The sequence below is a fragment of the Lacerta agilis genome, chromosome 8 (genome assembly GCF_009819535.1).
Source record: "Lacerta agilis isolate rLacAgi1 chromosome 8, rLacAgi1.pri, whole genome shotgun sequence".
Taxonomy (NCBI): Eukaryota; Metazoa; Chordata; class Lepidosauria; order Squamata; family Lacertidae; genus Lacerta; species Lacerta agilis.
In genome coordinates, this window is record NC_046319.1 from 23,545,644 (window position 1) to 23,564,935 (window position 19,292).

At 46.3% G+C, this 19,292-nt stretch overlaps 1 protein-coding gene across 2 annotated transcripts in view; it reads left to right on the plus strand.

Annotated features, from left to right (window-relative positions):
- Positions 1–19,292, plus strand: part of ACOT7 (acyl-CoA thioesterase 7) — a 65,428-nt gene that overhangs the window by 11,418 nt on the left and 34,718 nt on the right. Inside the window, exons 2-7 of one of the 2 annotated variants that reach the window (XM_033156553.1) lie at positions 4,816–4,933; positions 6,806–6,962; positions 12,790–12,881; positions 13,404–13,518; positions 17,137–17,151; positions 18,177–18,263. In XM_033156553.1, coding sequence (XP_033012444.1) covers positions 4,816–4,933; positions 6,806–6,962; positions 12,790–12,881; positions 13,404–13,518; positions 17,137–17,151; positions 18,177–18,263 — 584 coding nt within the window. The remainder of the gene's footprint in view (positions 1–4,815; positions 4,934–6,805; positions 6,963–12,789; positions 12,882–13,403; positions 13,519–17,136; positions 17,152–18,176; positions 18,264–19,292) is intronic. The other variant, XM_033156554.1, reaches the window with a different exon arrangement.

A 19,292-nucleotide genomic window follows, 5' to 3' on the forward strand; every position in this document is an offset into this window, starting at 1 on the left:
GGTGGGAGCAAAGCTCTTCCAGCTGAATGCGAATCTCAGGAGGTACCGGTAAGTGATCAGGTGTGAGTATCCTGCAATTTAAGCTGCCCTAGTATGGGAGTGAGGCTGGGTGTTGTCTTGGGTAGTGGGTTGCCCTTGGGCTGGCCAGTTAGAACTTGCGTCTTAGATACACATTCATCAGGTGGCCTTTAGATAAATATTCACCTCTTTTTTGGAAATGGGTATCTAGCCTGGGGGAGACCAAGGAAGTGAATGGCACCGCCTGTCCTCAGCTTTGTGGGTTGGTGGGTTATAGATCTTGTAGTGTCAGATTTACATATGTAAAATGGAAGAGCCCACCCCACCATAGGGGAGTCCCATATGCAAGTCAGAGGTAGAGATTCCCCTTCAAGGGGAAGTTATTTAGGCTGGGGAAGTTCTCTAGCCTCAAGCTGCAACAAAGAAAAGGGAACTGTAGTTTTTTAAAATGGTGTTGGGAACCATGGCTCTGTGGTGGGTAAACTATAGTTCCCAGGATTATTTGTGGGAAGGATGTCCAAAAAAAGATTCTGTCAGTTGATTGGTCAAATGTTTTTGAATAATAACACAGTTATATTTGAATCATTACAATTATTAAAACAGGAAAGGCAAAATTTAATCAATACTTAAGCTAAGTTGACTTCATTATTTTACAACTTTTGAAAAAGTAGACCTATTGAAATTAATGGACGTGACTAACTTAGATCTATTAATTTCTGTGGATCTACTCCATGTAAAGCTTAGTTGGATACAGTTTGGCAGGATACATTTTTTAATTTAAAAATATTGAACAACGTTACACACACAGAGAGAAACAATCAATAATAACAAAATAATGTAAGTTCAGTGCAAGGAACTTTTTTTAAGGAACTCTTGATAATAAAGTCAAAAGAAAAAAAATCAGGAGTGAATGAAATGGACACAAATAAAATTATAAATGGGGTATAAAACACAACTTATACTGTACAATGATGAGAAAAAAGTCTTGCCTGTTTATGGATATGGTCAAATAAAATCGTATTCTGAAGGGATTTGCCACCTGTGTCATATATAAATTTAATAAAATAAACAAATATTGATTAAAAATAACCCATAAGCAGAGGTGAAAGCAGAAGAATCAGTGTCTTTCCTAGCCACAGGAAGATTACATCTCAATATATCTGAAATAGCAATGAACATAACTTTCTTGAACCAGCTATCTAGGGCCCTTGTGGTCTCTTCCAACTCTATGATTCTATGACGTGTCTTTCCAGCCCTGAGTGATGACTAATCAAGCTGCTACTAGAAGATATACAGTTTGCTGTTTACATATAGGATCTGCATTACCTTTATCAAAAATAGGAAAAATACATAGTTTAGGGTGCAGGATCACATTTTTACCTAACAGTGTATTGAATAATTTACTTGTTTACAAAATTTATGAACAGCTTCATCACATGTGCCAGACAGTAAAATCCTATCTCCCCACAGCCCTGCTAGCACAAGGAATGTGAGCCAAACATACTAGGGTAAAATACTACTGATGGAAGACTTAACCCCCCCCCCCCAATGCTGGCAGAGACAATCTAAAAGGGTGAGGTATCTCATCCATTGAGATACCTCAAATTGTTCCTTAAGATCTGGCTCCCATACCAACTTTACATATGGTGAAAATGTAATACTAAAATTAGGGTGTGATGCCATTCCCCTCTGGATGGCCTGTATAAGAAGGAGCTCAAAAGGTGCGTTGTTTTATGTACTGTCCAGTCTGTTGAACCCTTAACCTGTTCAAGCCAGTTTCTGTATTGCAAGAGGTGTTTTTATGGCAGGGATACCTTTGTCCTAGAGAACAAGTTCTCCAATCAGAAGGGAAGTACTGCACCACTTCTTGATGGCCCTCTTTCAGGCCTCCTCCCTTGCTCCCACTCCTTTTTCATTTGATGGCTGATGGAGTGCCAGTTTGGATCATGAAGGGAGGAAAACTCTCTGTGCTTCATTTCTCAGTCTTTCCAGTGGGAGAGCAATCAGCCCCCCACAAACATCTCCTCCTTTTCTTCTTTCTGCTGTACCTGCTCCTAATCATAGAATCTCAGAATTGTAGAGCTGGTGCAGCAATGGTTTTTATTTTTAAAAATATTTTTAGCCTCCCCTTCCTCGCCAAGCAAGCTGAAGAATGTAGATCCTGAATTTAAGGTGAGGGGAGTTCAAGCTTTTACTTACTTGTGGGTGGGAAGTTCTCTTTGTCCTCTTGCTAAAAGTATGTGAACAATTTGTCCCTGCAGAGGACCAAAGTAGGACTTCTGCTAGCTTGATAAAGGCAAAGGTCTGCTTATCTTCCTGCAGCATTTTCCCATGGGTTCATCTCTCAGCACCGTTGCAGTGTTTTAGAAAAACCACCTATACAGCAGCCTTTCCCAAGCTGGTGCCCTCTAGATGTTTTGACTACAAACACTTTTCTGGGTGGGGCTGATGGGAGTTGTAGTCCAAAACATCTGGAGGGGGATACCAAGTTGAGTTAAGGCTGCTGTACATGAACAATGTCAGCCATGTACGTCCTAAGATGTTATAGTTGCTGGGCTTCTTCCTTCCCCTTTTGTATGAGACCGCAGGGTGTCTAGGGTGACTCATTCTGCAACTATGTTGGGGACCAAGGCAGGAAATCCTTTGAGGGGGAGGCAGGGTGTGTGTGTGTGCCAAGCCTAGTGCAGATAATGCCTGGAAAATACCAGTTCAGAGTGCTTTCTAACAGAGATGAGGACTCTCTCTATGTCTCCTCCTCGTGATGCAAGGTCAACTTAGCTGGTATGACAACCTTCATCCTTTTTTTTTGTAGGCCCTGTGTGGTTGAAATCTGTGGATTGACCCTCTTTTGTGATCAGTTGCTTCTCTAGTTCCCAGTCAGGCACAGTGCCAGACAGTAGTTATAGGAGAAAGTGGAGCAGTTAGTTGGCTTGCAAGAAGTGGCTGGGACTTCAAAAGGAGGAATATGAATCTAGGATTATGCTATGATTGAAAAGGATTTGACTTGAAGCTTGTATGTACAAGAAGACAGGTAGTTGGAAAGGGTGAATTGTGGGCTCTAATTACAATTAGGCTGCAATTACAGCAGGTGGAATGGGGAGGGGGAATAGCTTTGGGAGGAAAGTCTTCTACAAGGGTTTTCCTTTCCCATGGTTGGGGCTGAAGGAGGAGGAAGAGCTACAGAATAGAAGTGACTGGCCAGACAACAGAGGTGGGGAAATATTTCGTATTCCTAGGAGTTGTTGACACCTTTTCAAGCTCCTTGGCAACCTGTTGCCTGGATTTTTTCCTGGTTCAGAGACTTCTTCCTGGGAAGAAAATGGTGTGCATCATCTGGGCTCATTTTGAACATCACTTTAGTGATCTTCCAGATCATGTGGCTGATTTGCTCATACATTTCCAGTTTGGCCTGACCGTTCTTTACCATGATGTCTGAATCAGATGAATTATGTTTAGCATGAGCAATTAATTTGCTTCCAAACTATGGCTTGGTAACTGACTTCACATCATGGTTTTGTGGCAAAAATGGTTTACATTTCAATCATGAGATTTAATTTTACAGTTTGCAGCAGCCCCCACCCTTGGCCATTGAGAATATTAGACTGCTATCTTTGAAAGCAGACAATTGTTGTTAAAAAAATGTCCTGCCCCAAAATGTCTTGCTCCTGAATTCAGCCCAACATCAGACATGAGAGAGGTTCTGACCTGAGGAGAGACTCATGGCCATCATGATAGACTGGCCTGTAAGAGATGGATTCTGCCCTACGGTTCCCTACAGCTGCTGCTGTATCTTTTGTTCCTGGTTCAGAACCTGTCCTTATCTCTTGTTTCAAGATGCAGCTTCAGCCATTCAGTTTTCTGTTACTACTTCCTGTTACTCTTGAGAATTTCAGTAATTCAAGGACTACCAGAGCACCTCTGGGGAAACATACCTATGCCTTCTCTCTTTCCATGGCTCAACCGGTGACCCAGATTGGGGAGCAGCAGCTGCTTGGTCCAGTTCTTCCCTGACCTAATCCTTCCCCCCCTCCTAAATCTGGCAGGAAGTTAATCCACAATTAGATATTATAGGATTATATGGTGTCACTCTTGAGGGTGGTCAGTAGTCCAGGTTAGAAATGAGAGAAAGATTGTGTTCGAAACTGGAGTAGTAAGTACTGGCAATGACTCATGCAGCTTGCTGATCCCTGTAGCAGGTGCCCTCTCCTGGTCTTTGCACCTGTGAACCTGTCTGCGCACTTGGGTTACCTGTGGAAGTTGGCTCTGTTTTGTCCTCCATTGGAATAACAGCCTATTCCTACCTCTTTTTCTTAATGGTGACATGGATCATTAATAACATAATCTTCATAACTGTGAGCAGGGCAGTGGGGTGGGGTAAGTGAAGACAAGTTGCAACAATTGCCTAATTATAATGTTCTTCACTGCTCCTGCTCAGGCTGCACTGACAAAACATTTTGGTTCCTGAAATTAATTCTGATTGTGCAGATAAAATATAACTTACAGTATTGTACAGGATGTGGTATTAGTGTGTGAAAACAGTCAAGATCCAATGACACCCAGGTATGCACACCAGATGGTGAAGATGTCAGGTGCCATTCTGGTGCCCAAGCTTCTTCACTTGGTCACAAGTGGCTGATAGCCAGGTGCAAGATGCACCTGGCCCCTGGCTAATTTCGAACACTGCAATCCAACATCATCTGTAAGGTGCCATGTTGTTGACACTTGTTCTGTCTCTTCAGCCTGAGTTAGAGCTGACTGCCTCTTAATCTGCCTCTTTATCCTCTTTTCTCTCTGTAGGATTATGGGCCCTGATGATGCCAACATTGCTGGGAACGTCCATGGAGGGACCATATTAAAAATGATTGAGGAGGCAGGTGCCATCATCAGCACTCGGCACTGCAACTCTCAGTCTGGTGTAAGTACATGTTCAAACAGTGAAGCTGTTTGCAGCCATGATATGTGGAGGAGGCTCTTCCCAGTGATGCCTTCAGTGTTAGTAGCAGGCAATTGTGGGATGGGACAAAGCTGCAGGAGCAAAGTCTTGTTGCCTCCCTGCGCCTCCGTTGTAGATTCAAGTGCCTGCTCTGCATGTTGAGGTTTATAATGCTCCTGTCTTCTTTTGTTTTATTTTTCAAACTGTCATATAATAGTTTCCAGCTTAATAATGAAGGAGTAGTAAAAAAGTTAAGTAAATTTAAAGATACATGACAAGGGAATACAAATTCCAACTTTAGCAAAAATAAATGGATTAGAAAAGAACACAAGATACATTTGTCCACTACCTAAGCCAGTGGTTTTCAACAGATGTGCCATGGCGCCCTGCGGCACCTTGAATGATGATCATGAGTGCTGCGGGTGGGGGAAGTGCTGTGCAACCGTTGGCATGCATCAGGTGAAAGAAAGCAGGCATAAGAAAAAGTCTGGACTCTGCGCTCCTACGCAGGATTAGGTCCCATGTCACTTTACAAATTTATTTCCAAGCTAAGCAAGCCTGGGGCAGCGCTGCCAAACATTTTGGCCTTGTTCAAACAGGAGGGACGCAGGAACGAGGCAGCCGGCTTGGAACGTCCCAGAGGAAATGTGGGCTAGACCTTTCAATGTAGATGCTCCCCCCCCCCACATTTGGATCCACACTGGCTGCGCATGCGTGCTGGTGTTGCTTACTCACCTGCCAGAGCCCAGTGAAGGTGCGAGGGGGGGGGCAGGGTCAACAAAAGCAGTGTCCGCGCCCATTATGCCCCCCTCCTTCTTCACCTTTAGTGGGGGAGGGGTGTGGTTGTGAGATAAAGCAGAGGGGGAAAGACATCTGCCTCCCATGCCCACCAACTGAACAAGGTAAGGTAAAGATAAATGAACCCCTGACCATTAGCTCCAGTCACAGACGACTTTGGGGTTGCGGCTCTCATCTCATTTTACTGGCCAAGGGAGCCGGCGTACAGCTTCCAGGTCATGTGGCCAGCATGACTAAGCTGCTTCTGGTGAACCAGAGCAGCGCACGGAAACGTCGTTTACCTTCCCACCGGAGCAGTACCTATTTATCTACTTGCACTTTGATGTGCTTTCAAACTGCTAGGTGGGCAGGAGCAGGGACCAAGCAACGGGAGCTCACCCCGTCACGGGGATTCGAACCGCTGACCTTCTGATTGGCAAGCCCTAGGCTCTGTGGACCTGGGCCCTAATCCATAATAAAAAGGTCTGGTCTTTATTTATGCAAGGGCAGAAACAACAAATCCAGATTCTGAAATGGACACTGACCTTCTTGCCACCATGACTGGAGAAAAGCCCAAGGGTGGTGGGTGCCTCTCCTCTCTTTCCAAATCTGTCCTTTAAAACTTCTTGGACGACCAGAATTTGTGGATAGTCACCCTATTTAATCAATTTCTTCCTTTAAAAACAAAAACAAAAAAACAAAACCCCAAATGTAATGTATGACTGGCCAGTAGGTGGCAGTGATAGATAATTAGAGGGAAATAAAGAGTGGGAGACTCCACCAAAGTTGGAGATGGGATGCCAGTCTACCAAAGAGCTTATTGCATAAGTACACAGTTGAAAGCATTCTGTGATGCTAATGGACCCAGACCTCTGACTCCCTCGCCCCTTGCAAAGTGAGTAGAACTGGGTAGCAGGTCTGTAGACTTCAGGAGCAGCCTCATGTTTTTTCCACCCATCTTCCGTTTTGGGCTCTTTTCCTCCTTTGCTCCCAGTGGTGTGTGTTGTTTTCCATTTACCCCACCTGCCTGTGATGTTTTGCTCACTCACTAACAGTGGCTTTGCCTGCCCCTCTCAGGAGCGATGCGTGGCCGCCCTGGCCCGCGTGGAGCGCACAGACTTCCTTTCCCCCATGTGCATCGGAGAAGTGGCTCACGTCAGCGCTGAGATCAGCTACACATCCAAGCACTCCGTAGAAGTCCAAGTGCATGTGGAGTCGGAAAACATTCTCACAGGTAAGCAGAACCCCAGCACCTTTTGTGGTCACCTGCTGAACAAGGGTTAAACCACGTGATGGCGCTTAACTTCTTCGCTTTCTTAAATCTTTCATTTCCCAAGATTTTTCTTGAGGGTAAATGGCAACTGCTGTGTCTATCATTCTTTTTAATGAAATAAATTTCTCTCAAAGTGCATGTTTAACCATGCACAGCTGGCAGTTATACTTCACCCTCAAAACTGGATTTGAACATAAAGAATTAATTTCTTACCTGTTAGCTGGAGCAGGAATTTTTGATGTGAAAAAGTGGAGATAACCTCCTATCCCGTCCGTTAAAAAGTGGCTAAGTTAACTAATTACCCGAGAAGTAAGGAAGGCAAATGAAGCCTATGTTATTTTAGGAATTGATGGATGCATTTTGTTTTGCAGTAGGAGGAGGTTGGTCTTGATGGATTCACAATATTTTGATATATCCAGCGCTGAAGCTTTTTATTATGATTTGCGGAGCAATTATGATGATTGAATAGCAACACAGAATAAAGCAATCCACCAGGATACAAGAGACAGAATGCGCTGACTTTGATACATTAAGTTGTATATGAGATGAAGAACTTCCATTTGTTTGTATAGACCAGTGTTTCCCAACCTTTTTCCTACCGTGGCCCCCTTCCGACCTTGTTTCCTTCCTGTGCCCCCCCATGGGCTTAGCCAAGTGATGGCAGGGGGGCAGCTACCCCATAAGTAAAAATCAATACAAATCTGAGGTTTCCCTCCCCTATCAAAAGCCTGCCCCCTAACAGAAATCCTGGCTATGCCCATGCCCCGCCCCCATCCTACTGGTAGAAAGGTAGCTATTTTAATGTTTCTTTGTAATTTGAACATGTTTTATTTATAATTTTTATAATTTATACAAAGTACCATTACATAAAATGATATTGTTGAAGTAGAAAAACATAGAGCTGGAAAAATCATGGAGCTGGAAGGGACATCTTTCTAGTAAAAGGTAAAGGACCCCTGGACGGTTAAGTTCAGTCAAAAGCAACTATGGGGGTTCCGGTGCTCATCTCAGCTTTCCAGGCCATGTGGCCAGCTTGACTAAATTGCTTCTGGCACAATGGAACACTGTGATGGAAACCAGAACGCATGGAAACACCGTTTACCTTCCTGCTGCAGCGGTACCTATTTACTTGCACTGGCATGCTTTCGAACTGCTAGGTTGGCAGGAGCTGGGACAGAGCAACGGGAGCTCACCATCTTTCTAGTGCAACCCTCTGCAATGTAGGAAACTTAGCTAAAGCATCTATGATAGATGGCCATCCAACCTCTGCTTAGAAACCTTCAAGGAAGGAGTGTCCAGAACCTCCTGAGGAAGATCCATCTTTCATGTATTATAAAAATTAAGCAACACTTATTTGACCCCAGTTATTTGACACAGACGGGGAAAACCTACAGATACAGTCCAAAAGGCGCACAGGGAGTTCTGTATATATGGGAGAATTTTAAAAAGCAAGTGGTCCTCCCTGACCTGCTGCAAAAATATCTTGTCATCCGGAGGAGCCCTGGCTGCCTAGATAAAACATTAAAGCTCCCCATACCTTTACCTGGGAGTAAAGCCTACTGAACTCAGTGTGGCTTTCTTCTGAGTTGACACTGTTTACTAGATGCAAGTCAGCAGCACCAGACAACCCCGCTTGGCTAGGCACTGGGGTGGATTTCACCCTGCCTTGCAGAGCCGAGTCCCTGGTAGGCCGCCCACTTACCTACTTGTGATTGGCCAAGCAGATAGCCAGTCAATCAGGATTAAAAAAAACAACCAAAAGCTTTTCCCCTTTCACTTCTCACTTCCCTTTGTGATCCCCTAGCCTTGTGTTGTGGTCCCTCATTTATGCAATTTTCACCTGTGGCCCCCTTGTAATATCCTGGGGCCCCCTGTTGGGAAACACTGGTATAGACTATATTACAATAAACTGTGGTTGTATCCTACTAATTTGTATTTGGAGTAGACCCTCCTGTCATCTTGCCAAAATTTCTAGGCCCTCCCTCCCAATAATATCTCAAAGCCAGTCTCATGCAAAGTGAATAAAAATATTCAGTGTTGGGCTAGGACCTGGGAGACCAGAGTTCAAATCCCCTCACTCAGCCATGAAACTTGGTAGGTGCTCTTGGGCAAATCACTGCCTCTCAGCCTAAACTCCCTCCGGGGTTGTTGCGGCGATTAAATGAGGAGGGAAGAACTATGTGTACTACCTTGAGCTCTTTGGAGGAAAAAAAGAAGCGATATAATGCTCATCCTGCCTCTTACTTGATGCCTCACTCCTTGGCTCACAAATCCAACTTCTTTGGAAGTGGCTTTTTCCCAGCTGTTGCATTCCAAAACTTTCCTTCCCTCCAGGCCTGGCCAAAGTGACATTACCGGCGGATGTGCAGTCGAACGCATACTTCATTGCTCACGAGAGGGAATCTGTCTGCAGCAAACCTGCAAATTTCCGGCTTTCTTGGCCCTATAGATCTATTTATTTATTCGATTTCTCTCCTGCCCTTCACTATAAGCTCAATAAAACAAGAAAAGTTTTTTAAAAGTGAAAAAAAAGTTCCTAAATGTTAAGGGAGGTTTTAAACTAAATGCATATTTTAAACCCATCTCAGGGTTTATTGCTGCTTTATTGAACCGAGGATTCCCCCCACCCCCTGTGATTCACACATAGGTGTTTTATGTTTATATCATCATGGCATGACCTTTGGCTACTTACAGTTAGACTCAACTCGACATTGCAGCACAAATGTTTGAAGAAACGTGTGCCAGGATTCAAGAGTCGGGGGCCTACTTAGGAGACAGGAATGCCCAAAATGGCCCTCAGCATTTCAGCTCCTTCCCCAGATACCCAGTCTGGCACGAGATTCCCCATGTGTGGCATTACAAATGATAGCCCTCTTGGCAACCCTCTTCTCATCTCCTCCTCCCAATATTTGACCCTGCCTCAAGCTTCTCTTGGAACATCTTCCTGCCAAGAGAATATGGTTTTGACCAACTGGGATGTTGAGACTTTGTCAGTGCAAACGCTGGGTTTTGTAAAAACAAAGCAGGTGCAGAGAAACCAGATGTCTATCCCCCATGCTCTTGGCCGACGTTTGGGAAGATGAAAATGTGTTTCCATGGTTACCGTGCCTTGAAAGAGAATATGCAGATCAAACCAGGAGCCAAAAGTTCATCCCACTCGGTGATAGACACCACTGATTAACTGTGGGCCACTGCGAGGAGTGGCACCAATCGAGTCCCTGCCTGTGACTTCCTTTTTATAACCTCCCCAAATCCTTGAGGCTGCTTCTAAAGATTAATCTGCATATATCGCTGGATGGGGGAGAACTAGGGAGAACCTTCTCTTCCCACAGACGATCACAGTTCAGAGGCCCTGCGTGACTGTGGCCAATTGGACAGCTTTGATGGGAGAGGCCTTTAATAAAATTGGACTCATGGAATGAAACGCTTGGGCTGCCTTTCATCTCCTCCAAATTGCAATTAAGATTTAAACCAACGCTTTCACCGGTTCCACTGCACAAGGAGATTTTTTTGCAGTGAGGTTTGTGGGGAAAAAAACGCTATCCAGAGGAACAAGGGAGCCGTCAGGCCTGGGAGTGTGCTGACTTTGATCCTGCCCAGAGCAGGGACAGAGTTGGGAGGCTGCTTGCACCAACATCTTCCCCAGGATCAGCTTAACCTAGCTTAGTTTAGCTTAACAAACAGCAGCCATGACTGTTTCAAGTGGCATCAAAGTGCTTTGAATGTACGGTGTGAATGGGGCCGCAGTGCTTGCAGGAGATGCCTCATTGCAGTGCATTGCACCTTGAAAATAGATAGGCGGGTCAAAGTGGCAATTGAATTCCAAACGTGTGCTTATGTGACCCTGTGTCAGGCTACTGAAACCTCTGGTCAGTGCTCTTGTTTTATAGGAAAGATTGTCAAATTGGTGCTCAGCCAAGGGGTGGAAAATGAGCAGCTCTCCAGATATTGGTGGACATCAGCCAGCATGGTCAATGCTCAGGGATTATGGAGTCCTGCAAAAGCTGGAGGGTGGTATGTTCCCTGCCCCTATTTTTTGAAGGGTTAGGGAGGTCGTGCCAAGGATCCTTTCGCTTGTGCTTTGTTTCCCCATTTCAAGTTGCCAGTTAGCAACAGCCAGCGGTGTCAGAAGTGCCTTGGTCCCCTTCTTGCCGACTCCCAGCAGACATGGCCCATCCAGCTCAACCAAGCTAAACTGCCAGTGCTGCTCATTTGACTTATCCGCAATGTCTGCATGCTAATTTCTGTTAGATGCAATTAGGAGGGAACAGCTCTGGTACAGGCGGACTGCAGCCGTGGAAGCTTCTGAAAGCAGCAGCCTTGGGAATTGCCGCTCTTTTGATCAGAGTTTTACCCAGGAAAATGTGCAGATAGTCATTCTGTGTTGTTTGGGGAGGAGTGTGGTAGCCTTGGGTGGGGTGGGGGGCATAGGTTCGCTGCTGTGGAATCCAGCCTATCAGGTTGTTTTGTTGTTGTTGGGTTTAAGCAGTAAATCTTATTCCCAAGAGAAGGTTGTCACATCACAGTGAAAAGCTGTGCACAGAGCCGAAGTATTGCAAATTAGCCCTACTTTCCCGCACAAATTCTGTTTTCCTTTTGAACAAGGAGGGGGAGATGCTGCAGTGAAACACCACCTCCAGAGTACTGGGAGCATTGCCCCTCTGATCTTCCGGATGAAAAGAGGCGTGGTGTTTTTTTCAAGCAGTCGGGCCAGTTTTGAAAGCATTTGTTTGTACCAGATCAAAATCTGAGCAGACTCCCCCCCCCCCCGCAAATTTAGGCCCATAGTCAGAAATCAGTGGGGGAGGATGTGTGTGGCAGGAACTGAACAGCCATAACATATAGCTCCATAGGGTCAAACTTAGGTAATGGTCACTTTTTTTGGAAGTGTACTGCCAGCACACTTTTCCTTATTGCTGCAAATGTAAAAGGGACTTATTCAAAAATGGAAGCTGAACATTCAAGGAGGAGCCTGGAATATCTGAGAGTGTCAGTTCCCCTCCTTTTAGAACATAAGACAAGCCTGCTGGATTAGGCCAGTGGCCCAATTGGCCCAGCGTCCTCTTCTCACAGTTGCCAACCAGATGCCCCAACCAGAAACCTTCAAGGAGCACCTGAGCACAACAGCACTCTCCCTCCTGCAGTTAGCAGTAACTGGTATTCTGGAAGCATGACTGCCTCTGTTAGTGGAGGCAGAGCATAGCCATAATGGCTAGTAGCATCCTCCTCCTCCTCCTCCTCCATCTCCATCATTAGTTGTCCAATCCGCTTCTAAAACCATCCAAGTTGGTGGCCATCCCTGCCTCCGCCTGAGCCAGTGCACCAATTGCAAAGAGCCTTATAGGTGTAGCACCATAGAGGCTAACATATGTGTTATGACATAAGTGGGGCATGGGGTTGGGAATGTAGGTAGTGCTGTCAAATAACAAAGAAATGCAGAAAATAATTGTTGCGAGAACTCAATTATGAACATATGTCAGATATGTTACAGTGATAACTCACAACAGCAATAGCTGATGCAATGCAATCATACTCACATTGCAAGTTAATTAACAATGGCACTGATCAGACATGGGACAAAGATAGTTGCCATGGTTTGAGCGCCATGGCAGAAAAGGTCCCCTTGCCGGTAGTTACACTGGATAAAGGCCTCCTTGACTGATATCACTTGCTTTGCTTTGCTTTCTCATTTCTTCAGGACAGATGCTTTGATGACTCAGTTATTATTCCATATTTTGCAGTTTTCTGTGGTCTGTTCATTTACAGATATTTTTCCCTCCCTAAAAAGGTGCCAAGAGGGTGACCAACAAGGCAACTCTGTGGTATGTGCCCCTCTCTCTTAACAACGTGAACAAAGTATTGGAAGTCCCTCCTATTCAGGTAAGGGGATGTTCCAAGGGTGATGGTGGAGCTCTATATGAGTCAGGCTTTAGTCCAGATTCTGCAAACAAAATAAACAATGCCCATTTCATGTTTACATCCACTTGCTTAATCATGTACTGTATTGTACTGTATAATCTGGTTTTGTTGCCTTGATTCACACTGTAGCTGAGACTCTCCTAGAAAGATGTCCTCTTCTCCCCCCAGATTTCCTTTGAACAAACTTTTTCTAACTCCCTCCTTTGCTCCAACATATTGTGGCATACCAGATTTAACACTTGATCCACGTTGCTCCTGTCCACTCCCATTATCTTAGAGGGAAGTCCTCTCTTGCCATGTATAGAAAAACTCTCCAACAACTTCCTTTCTCCATTGGTGGCCCAAGGGGACATTTTCTTGCCTCCAGTGGCACTTCATAGCAACATGAAGCAATGGTAGTGGTGGTGTGGCCAGTCGGGCAGCAGTCCTTGTCCCTTCCCCTCTGACTTGGGATGACCAGGTGGCCCTGCTGTTTCTTCTCAGTTTGCAGAGAAGGCTCAGGAGGAGGAAGGGAGAAGGCGCTATGAAGAGCAGAAGCTGGAACGTTTGGAAACAAAGGAGAGGAACGGGGATGTCATCATGCCAGTAATCAACCCAGGTAAGATGGGCAGTCTGAGTTAACGCCAGCTCTAAAGGACATGGTGAGGCTTAGCAGAATTCTTTGCATCTTTACATGGAACTGTTGATTAGTTTGCTGCCAAAGCCAGAAGCACTAACTTCGGGGCAGGTATTTTTGTGAGTGAGCAACTGCAACCCCTCCCCGAACTACTAACTGATTTCTAAAATGTTATACCTTTCCATGAATCATGCCCATGATGCACCATTAATTGACAAATCCTTATCAACTACATGTCACACCTGCTTCCTGGTCCTTCCTCCAAACAGGAACATTTTAGGCCTTTTCTCGCCCATATCCCTCTGGCTGGCTCCTAGGTTCAGCCTGAAGGTTGCCCACACAAAGTGGCGGAAGAAGGGGGCAGCAGGGCAGTCTGCCCAGGTGCCATCTCTAAGGGGGGTGACAACAAGGCACTCCATGGGGGGCTTGCCCCACTGCCCCCAGGCGCGGTGGCATGAGGCACCGCCGCAGCCGTGTGCGGAGTATCCTCCATTCGCGGTTGCAGTGGCAGAGGAGGGATCCCATCGGCATCTGTATGGCTCTCGTGCAGCTCCTACGGATCCCTCCGCTGCAGCTGCAAGCAGAGGATCCCGCCACTGTCTGTACGGTGCTCGAGCAGCTCCGTTGGCAAACCGCCCCGTGGCGCATGCGTGGTACCGCTACGTATGGCGCGTGCATGTGCGCAGTACTACAGCTCCACGCATGCGCAGTACATAGTGGCACCGCACATGGGCCACGGGGCAGTTTGCCCCGACACCCTGCACCAGGTGCTGGTTAGCCTTCCTTTGCCCCTGCCCACACCTGAAACATGGGTGGTATCTTTGCTACAGAGATAGGATATCTGATTGTAGTTCAGTGGGTGCTTCCTGGGAGTCATTTGACTGTGATTAGGCAGCTTCTTAGCTAGTCACCATGAAAGCTGGATCCATGTTGCATTTCCTGCTGCAGAGCCTGTCTGATGACGGTGCCAGTTTGTGTGTGAACCTGGATGGGGCCTGGCATCTCCTCCTGATGTCTTGAACAGGCTCAGTCTCTCAATTTGGCTCGTAGAAGCTCACAGGGACCCAGGCTGGGAATCCCAGGTTGGAGGTCTAGAACTTCCATGCCATGCATTGGGACTTTCCCCAGAGGCACGTGCTCCTCTTTACCTACTCCACCTGTATGCATAAAGACAGACTTCCTTTCTCCTGCTCCAGTGAAAGCCCAAAGCCTGCCTTTTGGGGAGTGAAGAGCCCCAACCGGCGCAACGTGCCTGGAGCAAGAGCTGTCCTCCAGGGATGCTTTCGTCTTCCTTCTACCACAAAAACATTTGGGTTCAAAGCCAGCTATTTTAGTGCTCAGACTGTCTGCACTCGGGTATTTATAGATGACCATGCAGCGGTGTGCATGCAGCCCAGGAACGTGTCATTCCCCCTTTCCCCATCGACTCGAGGAGACTGTTCAGTGGATTTCTTCCCAGAGCTGTGAGTGGCAACAGTCATGCCTTTTCTAAAGCTGAGGCTGCTGCCAGAGCATGTGATCGAGTGAACTTGCAGAGGTAGGAGCTCCGAAGAGGTGACCTGCAGGACTATTTTTGTCTCTGTGAACAGAGCCCTCCCCCTTCCCCACTAGCTTAATTTTAGGTGTCTTTTAGAGCAGGAAGAGCACAGGGGATTTGTGCTGCAGTTGCCTAGCAACCCATCACAAAGGGCTGGGGGGCGGGAAGAGAGAGAGAGAGCTTGGATCTCTTTTGTCATGTCCAGGAGGCTTTTAAGACGAAAATTTCTACAGAATGGCAGCGGGCTTCCTTTGTTTGGAAGCTTTAGGATGGGGCACAGTTGTCTGTTTCCACAGTGAATAGACTGTATGTTCTACTTAAAGGTCGTTGTCTGCGTTAAGGACATTTAAAGCTTGATGTGCTCCAGACTAAAGGTGTGTTGGGAACTCCCTGCCAAGTGAGGTCTCTAAGGACTTGTGCTGGGAGAGAGCCTCATGCAGACACAGCAGAGAGGAATGCAGGTTCTGCCCCTGCAGGTGGGTGGCAGGCTGGCACCTCTGGCTATAAACACCAGGAACTTGGCCTGATTAGCAGAGCAAGGCTATTAACCTGCTGCACTTTAGGGTCCAGCTCAAGTCCTGCCTCCATCCATGGATGACAGAGATCCTTGGTGGTTTTTATTCATTTAACTTATTAGAGGGTTGTTTTTTTTTACAACAGTAACTCAAAGTGACTGAACAACAATAAATAAGTAACATATGCATTAAAACCAGCACAAAACAAGACAGAGAAAAAATCTAAAACTCATTCAAGTTTAAACAGAAGGTACCTGCTGAATCTATTGGCAGAGCATTCCACAATACTGTGACGATGACACTAAGACTGTATTTCTTGTTATCGAGTGAGCCTCACCAACTCTGGGAATGACCAACGATGCTCCTGCTGATGATCTCAGAGCTTGGATATAAGGAACAAAATAAAAAAATTCTTTCCAGTAGCACCTTAGAGACCAACTGAGTTTGTTCTTGGTATGAGCTTTCGTGTGCATGCACACTTCTTCAGATGGCAGACCAACACGGCTACCCACCTGTAACTGGAACTTGGATATAAGGGTTCAGGCAGCTCCCCAATCCCAGATCCACTACTATCTGTGTTTAGACCAGGCTTTGTAACTGAATCACCCTTGGTCACCCAAGGGACAGGGGGAATGCAACTGTGTTACTTCTGCTTAATCTCTCAGGGGCTTTTGCTGCCCTTGACTGTGAAATCCGCCTGGACCATCTCAGTGTGATGGGTATTGGAGGCACTGTATTATGGTGCTTCTGTTTGTATCTTCAGGGCTGGGGGCTGCTGCACTTGTGTGCAAGGGCTGAACAGACTTTAATAGAAGGTAGCTTTGAGGATGGCTGGACATTGATAGAACCTACATGGTGGGAGGGTGGGGAGCATATGGAAATTGAGTTAGTACGAGCAAGGTTTGGAATGGCAGGGGCTTGAAATGATTATTGCTGGGTCTGTGTAATAATTCAAAGTGTTGGTATTGTCTTATAAAGCCTTATGCAGCTCTGCATCCCAATACCTCCAGGACTGCCTCTGCCATAGGAACCCATGCGATTGTCACCTGAGGCCCTTCTTCATGTGCTTCAACCCTCCATGGGAGGTTCAGAGGGTGGCAACATGAGAGCAGGCCTTTTCAGTGGTGGCTCCCCATTTGTGGAATGCTGTTTCTGGGGAGGCTTTCCTGGTGTCATCATTATATATCTTTAGGCGCCAGGCAAAAACCTTCCTCTATATTTGGCCTTTGGCCTGTAGCTATCTGAGGCCTTTGTTTTCTCAGCTCTTGGGTTGTGTTTTACTGAGCAGGTCCTTCTCTGAAGTCTGTCTTGTGGTGGGATGGGGGTTGCTGTGTTTGCTTTTTCCTTCAACTCCTGGCATGCTACTTAATCTGGGTGATCAGGTTAATCTCTGGGAGAGTGAAAGTCTTGGCATGGTTGATTGGTGTGAGATATTGCCTGAAGGTTGGGGTGAGGCTACATGACCCTCATATCCCATTGCGCCTTGTAATCCTGCAGTGAATGCTCACAGTTTACCTTTCTGTCTCTCTTGCTCTCCTTGCTTCACAGATAGACAAAGAAAAGGTAAGATTGTTCAGACTAATTAACACTGTTAAGATAGGGAAGCTTCTAAGTGTTGGCTCTCTTATTCTTGGCTGTAAGATTTGTCAACGGAAATAACTCTCTGCTTGGCACTATGGGGGCAGATCCCCTTATTGTTTTAAAGTTCATTACAATTGCTTAAAGCAAATTATATACATTCTTTTTTTAAAAAAGAAATGTTCTTGCCACACAGACCTCTCTGAGGCAAGTTGGCTTGAATGGATTTGGTTTAGAAGAGGCATATAATTTTAAAAAGTTAAGGTTTGCTAGATTTCTTTAACTTTTAGCACTGGAGGACTGGGCAGGTACTGTGCTAGCCAAGGTGGATCAGATTTCCCCCCTCTTTAGGCAGCTGCTGCAAGAGGGGAGAGGATCTGACAGCCAGAGCTCAGGTGAAGGGGGTGCCTTTCCTCTGCTAGTTGGGGAAGGACATTGGTGCTAAACATTCTGGATGAGAAATGCTTGTTCCTTGGCTTAAAAGCTATATAGCTGGATGAGCAGATGATTTTTAAAAATACATAAGGATTCACTGGTCGCAAATAGTGGCTATACATTTGATTTCACATGTCATCCGTGTTGGTAAATACACAGATTTCAAAACTGCTGCCTTTTCAGGTGGGTTTTCATAGTCTGTTTTGACCCCTTTAAGGCAGGGGTCAAACATTGCTGCTTCAAGGAGTCTTCCATTGATATGTGGTGTACACAGGGCATCACGCTGTGACCTGTTCCCCAGTGTTTCCTTGGAACTGAATTGCAGGTGGAGATTGATCAGAGAGGTGCAAGCTGTTTTTCAGGGAAGCTTCTCTGCCATTATTATTCTTACTGAGGATCCTGACATAGTTGCAAAAACTGCTAACACAATATTCCCCAAGTCTGAATGCACCCTTAGTCTGATCCAGCAGATCTCTTCCTCTGTCCTTACGCTTCTGTGAACTCTAAAACATCCTTTCTGTGGGGCTGAATTAATTTAGTCTTCTCCTGGTCTGTTCTCTTCCCTCCCCTTACAGAGCCATATACTGTTGGCTACAGCCAGTCCAGCTTGATCCACCTGGTGGGACCATCTGACTGCACCATGCATGGATTTGTGCACGGAGGTAAGTTCCCAGTCTGTGTCCAGCATGGCTTTGATGTGCTCTTTTGGTGCCTCACTATGGCTCTGCCAGATGTCACGTTATTTGCTAGAAAGTCCTGGGTGAACCCTTTGAGGAGGTGCCTGTTGATTCTGGTTTCATTCATTAACTTATATACTGCTTCCTGTTTCAGCAGAAATCTCTAAGCAGTTCCTTGGCATCAGCTGCCATGTAACCTTTTCCTTAACTGCACCCAGGCCTATCTGTCAAGTTCTGCCTACTCTTCCACATGCCCCTTTGTTCTGTTGGTCTTGCATTGGAGGCTTTCTGGCCAGGAGTTGTATGTTTGTAATGCATGAGCACCACAGAGGTCTCCTGCACCTGTTTTGGAACTAGTCAGGGGCTTGGAAGGCTTGAATCAGGAACCTCAGGATTCAGGGATAGGATCTTATCTGGTAAGCTGGCTAGAACCATACAAATTCTTGCTTTTTGACACACAATCTCAGGTTGTGTAGACGCTGGTGCCTGCAATTGGCAGTCTGTGTTACAAAGCCTCTGGGTGAGAGGATGGAATGGTATGTCTTGCTTGCTGTGCTTCAGATATCACCTTTTTCAGTTACCAGCTCAGGCAACTTACTTCAGGGATCCTGAATGGGAGAGGGTCCCCCCCTCCACTGGCGGAGGAAGAGGAGTGCGGGGGGAGCGCATTGCCCCCGGCAGCCCGGTCCCGGTGGGGTGCCATCGTGGGTGCCCTCCCGCCTGTGCTGGGCGCCACACCCCCACAGGTGGTGCGCCCCGCCCCGGGATGCGTGCCAGCCACGCCACGCGCCTGCCTGCTCTCCGCCTCCCCCCCCCCCCGGTGCCGGAGCATGAAGCTCTGCCACTGCCCCCCCTCCCCCCAGTCGGGATTCAAGTTGCTGTCCAGTCCCAAGGAGGCAAAGGAAGATCTCTTTAATACCATTGTATGTTGTGTTTGTTCTCAATGTAGAGTTCCAGTGGCTTTGGTTTTTGGCCTTCTTCCAGTTGCATTGACTGGATGGATCCATTACATTA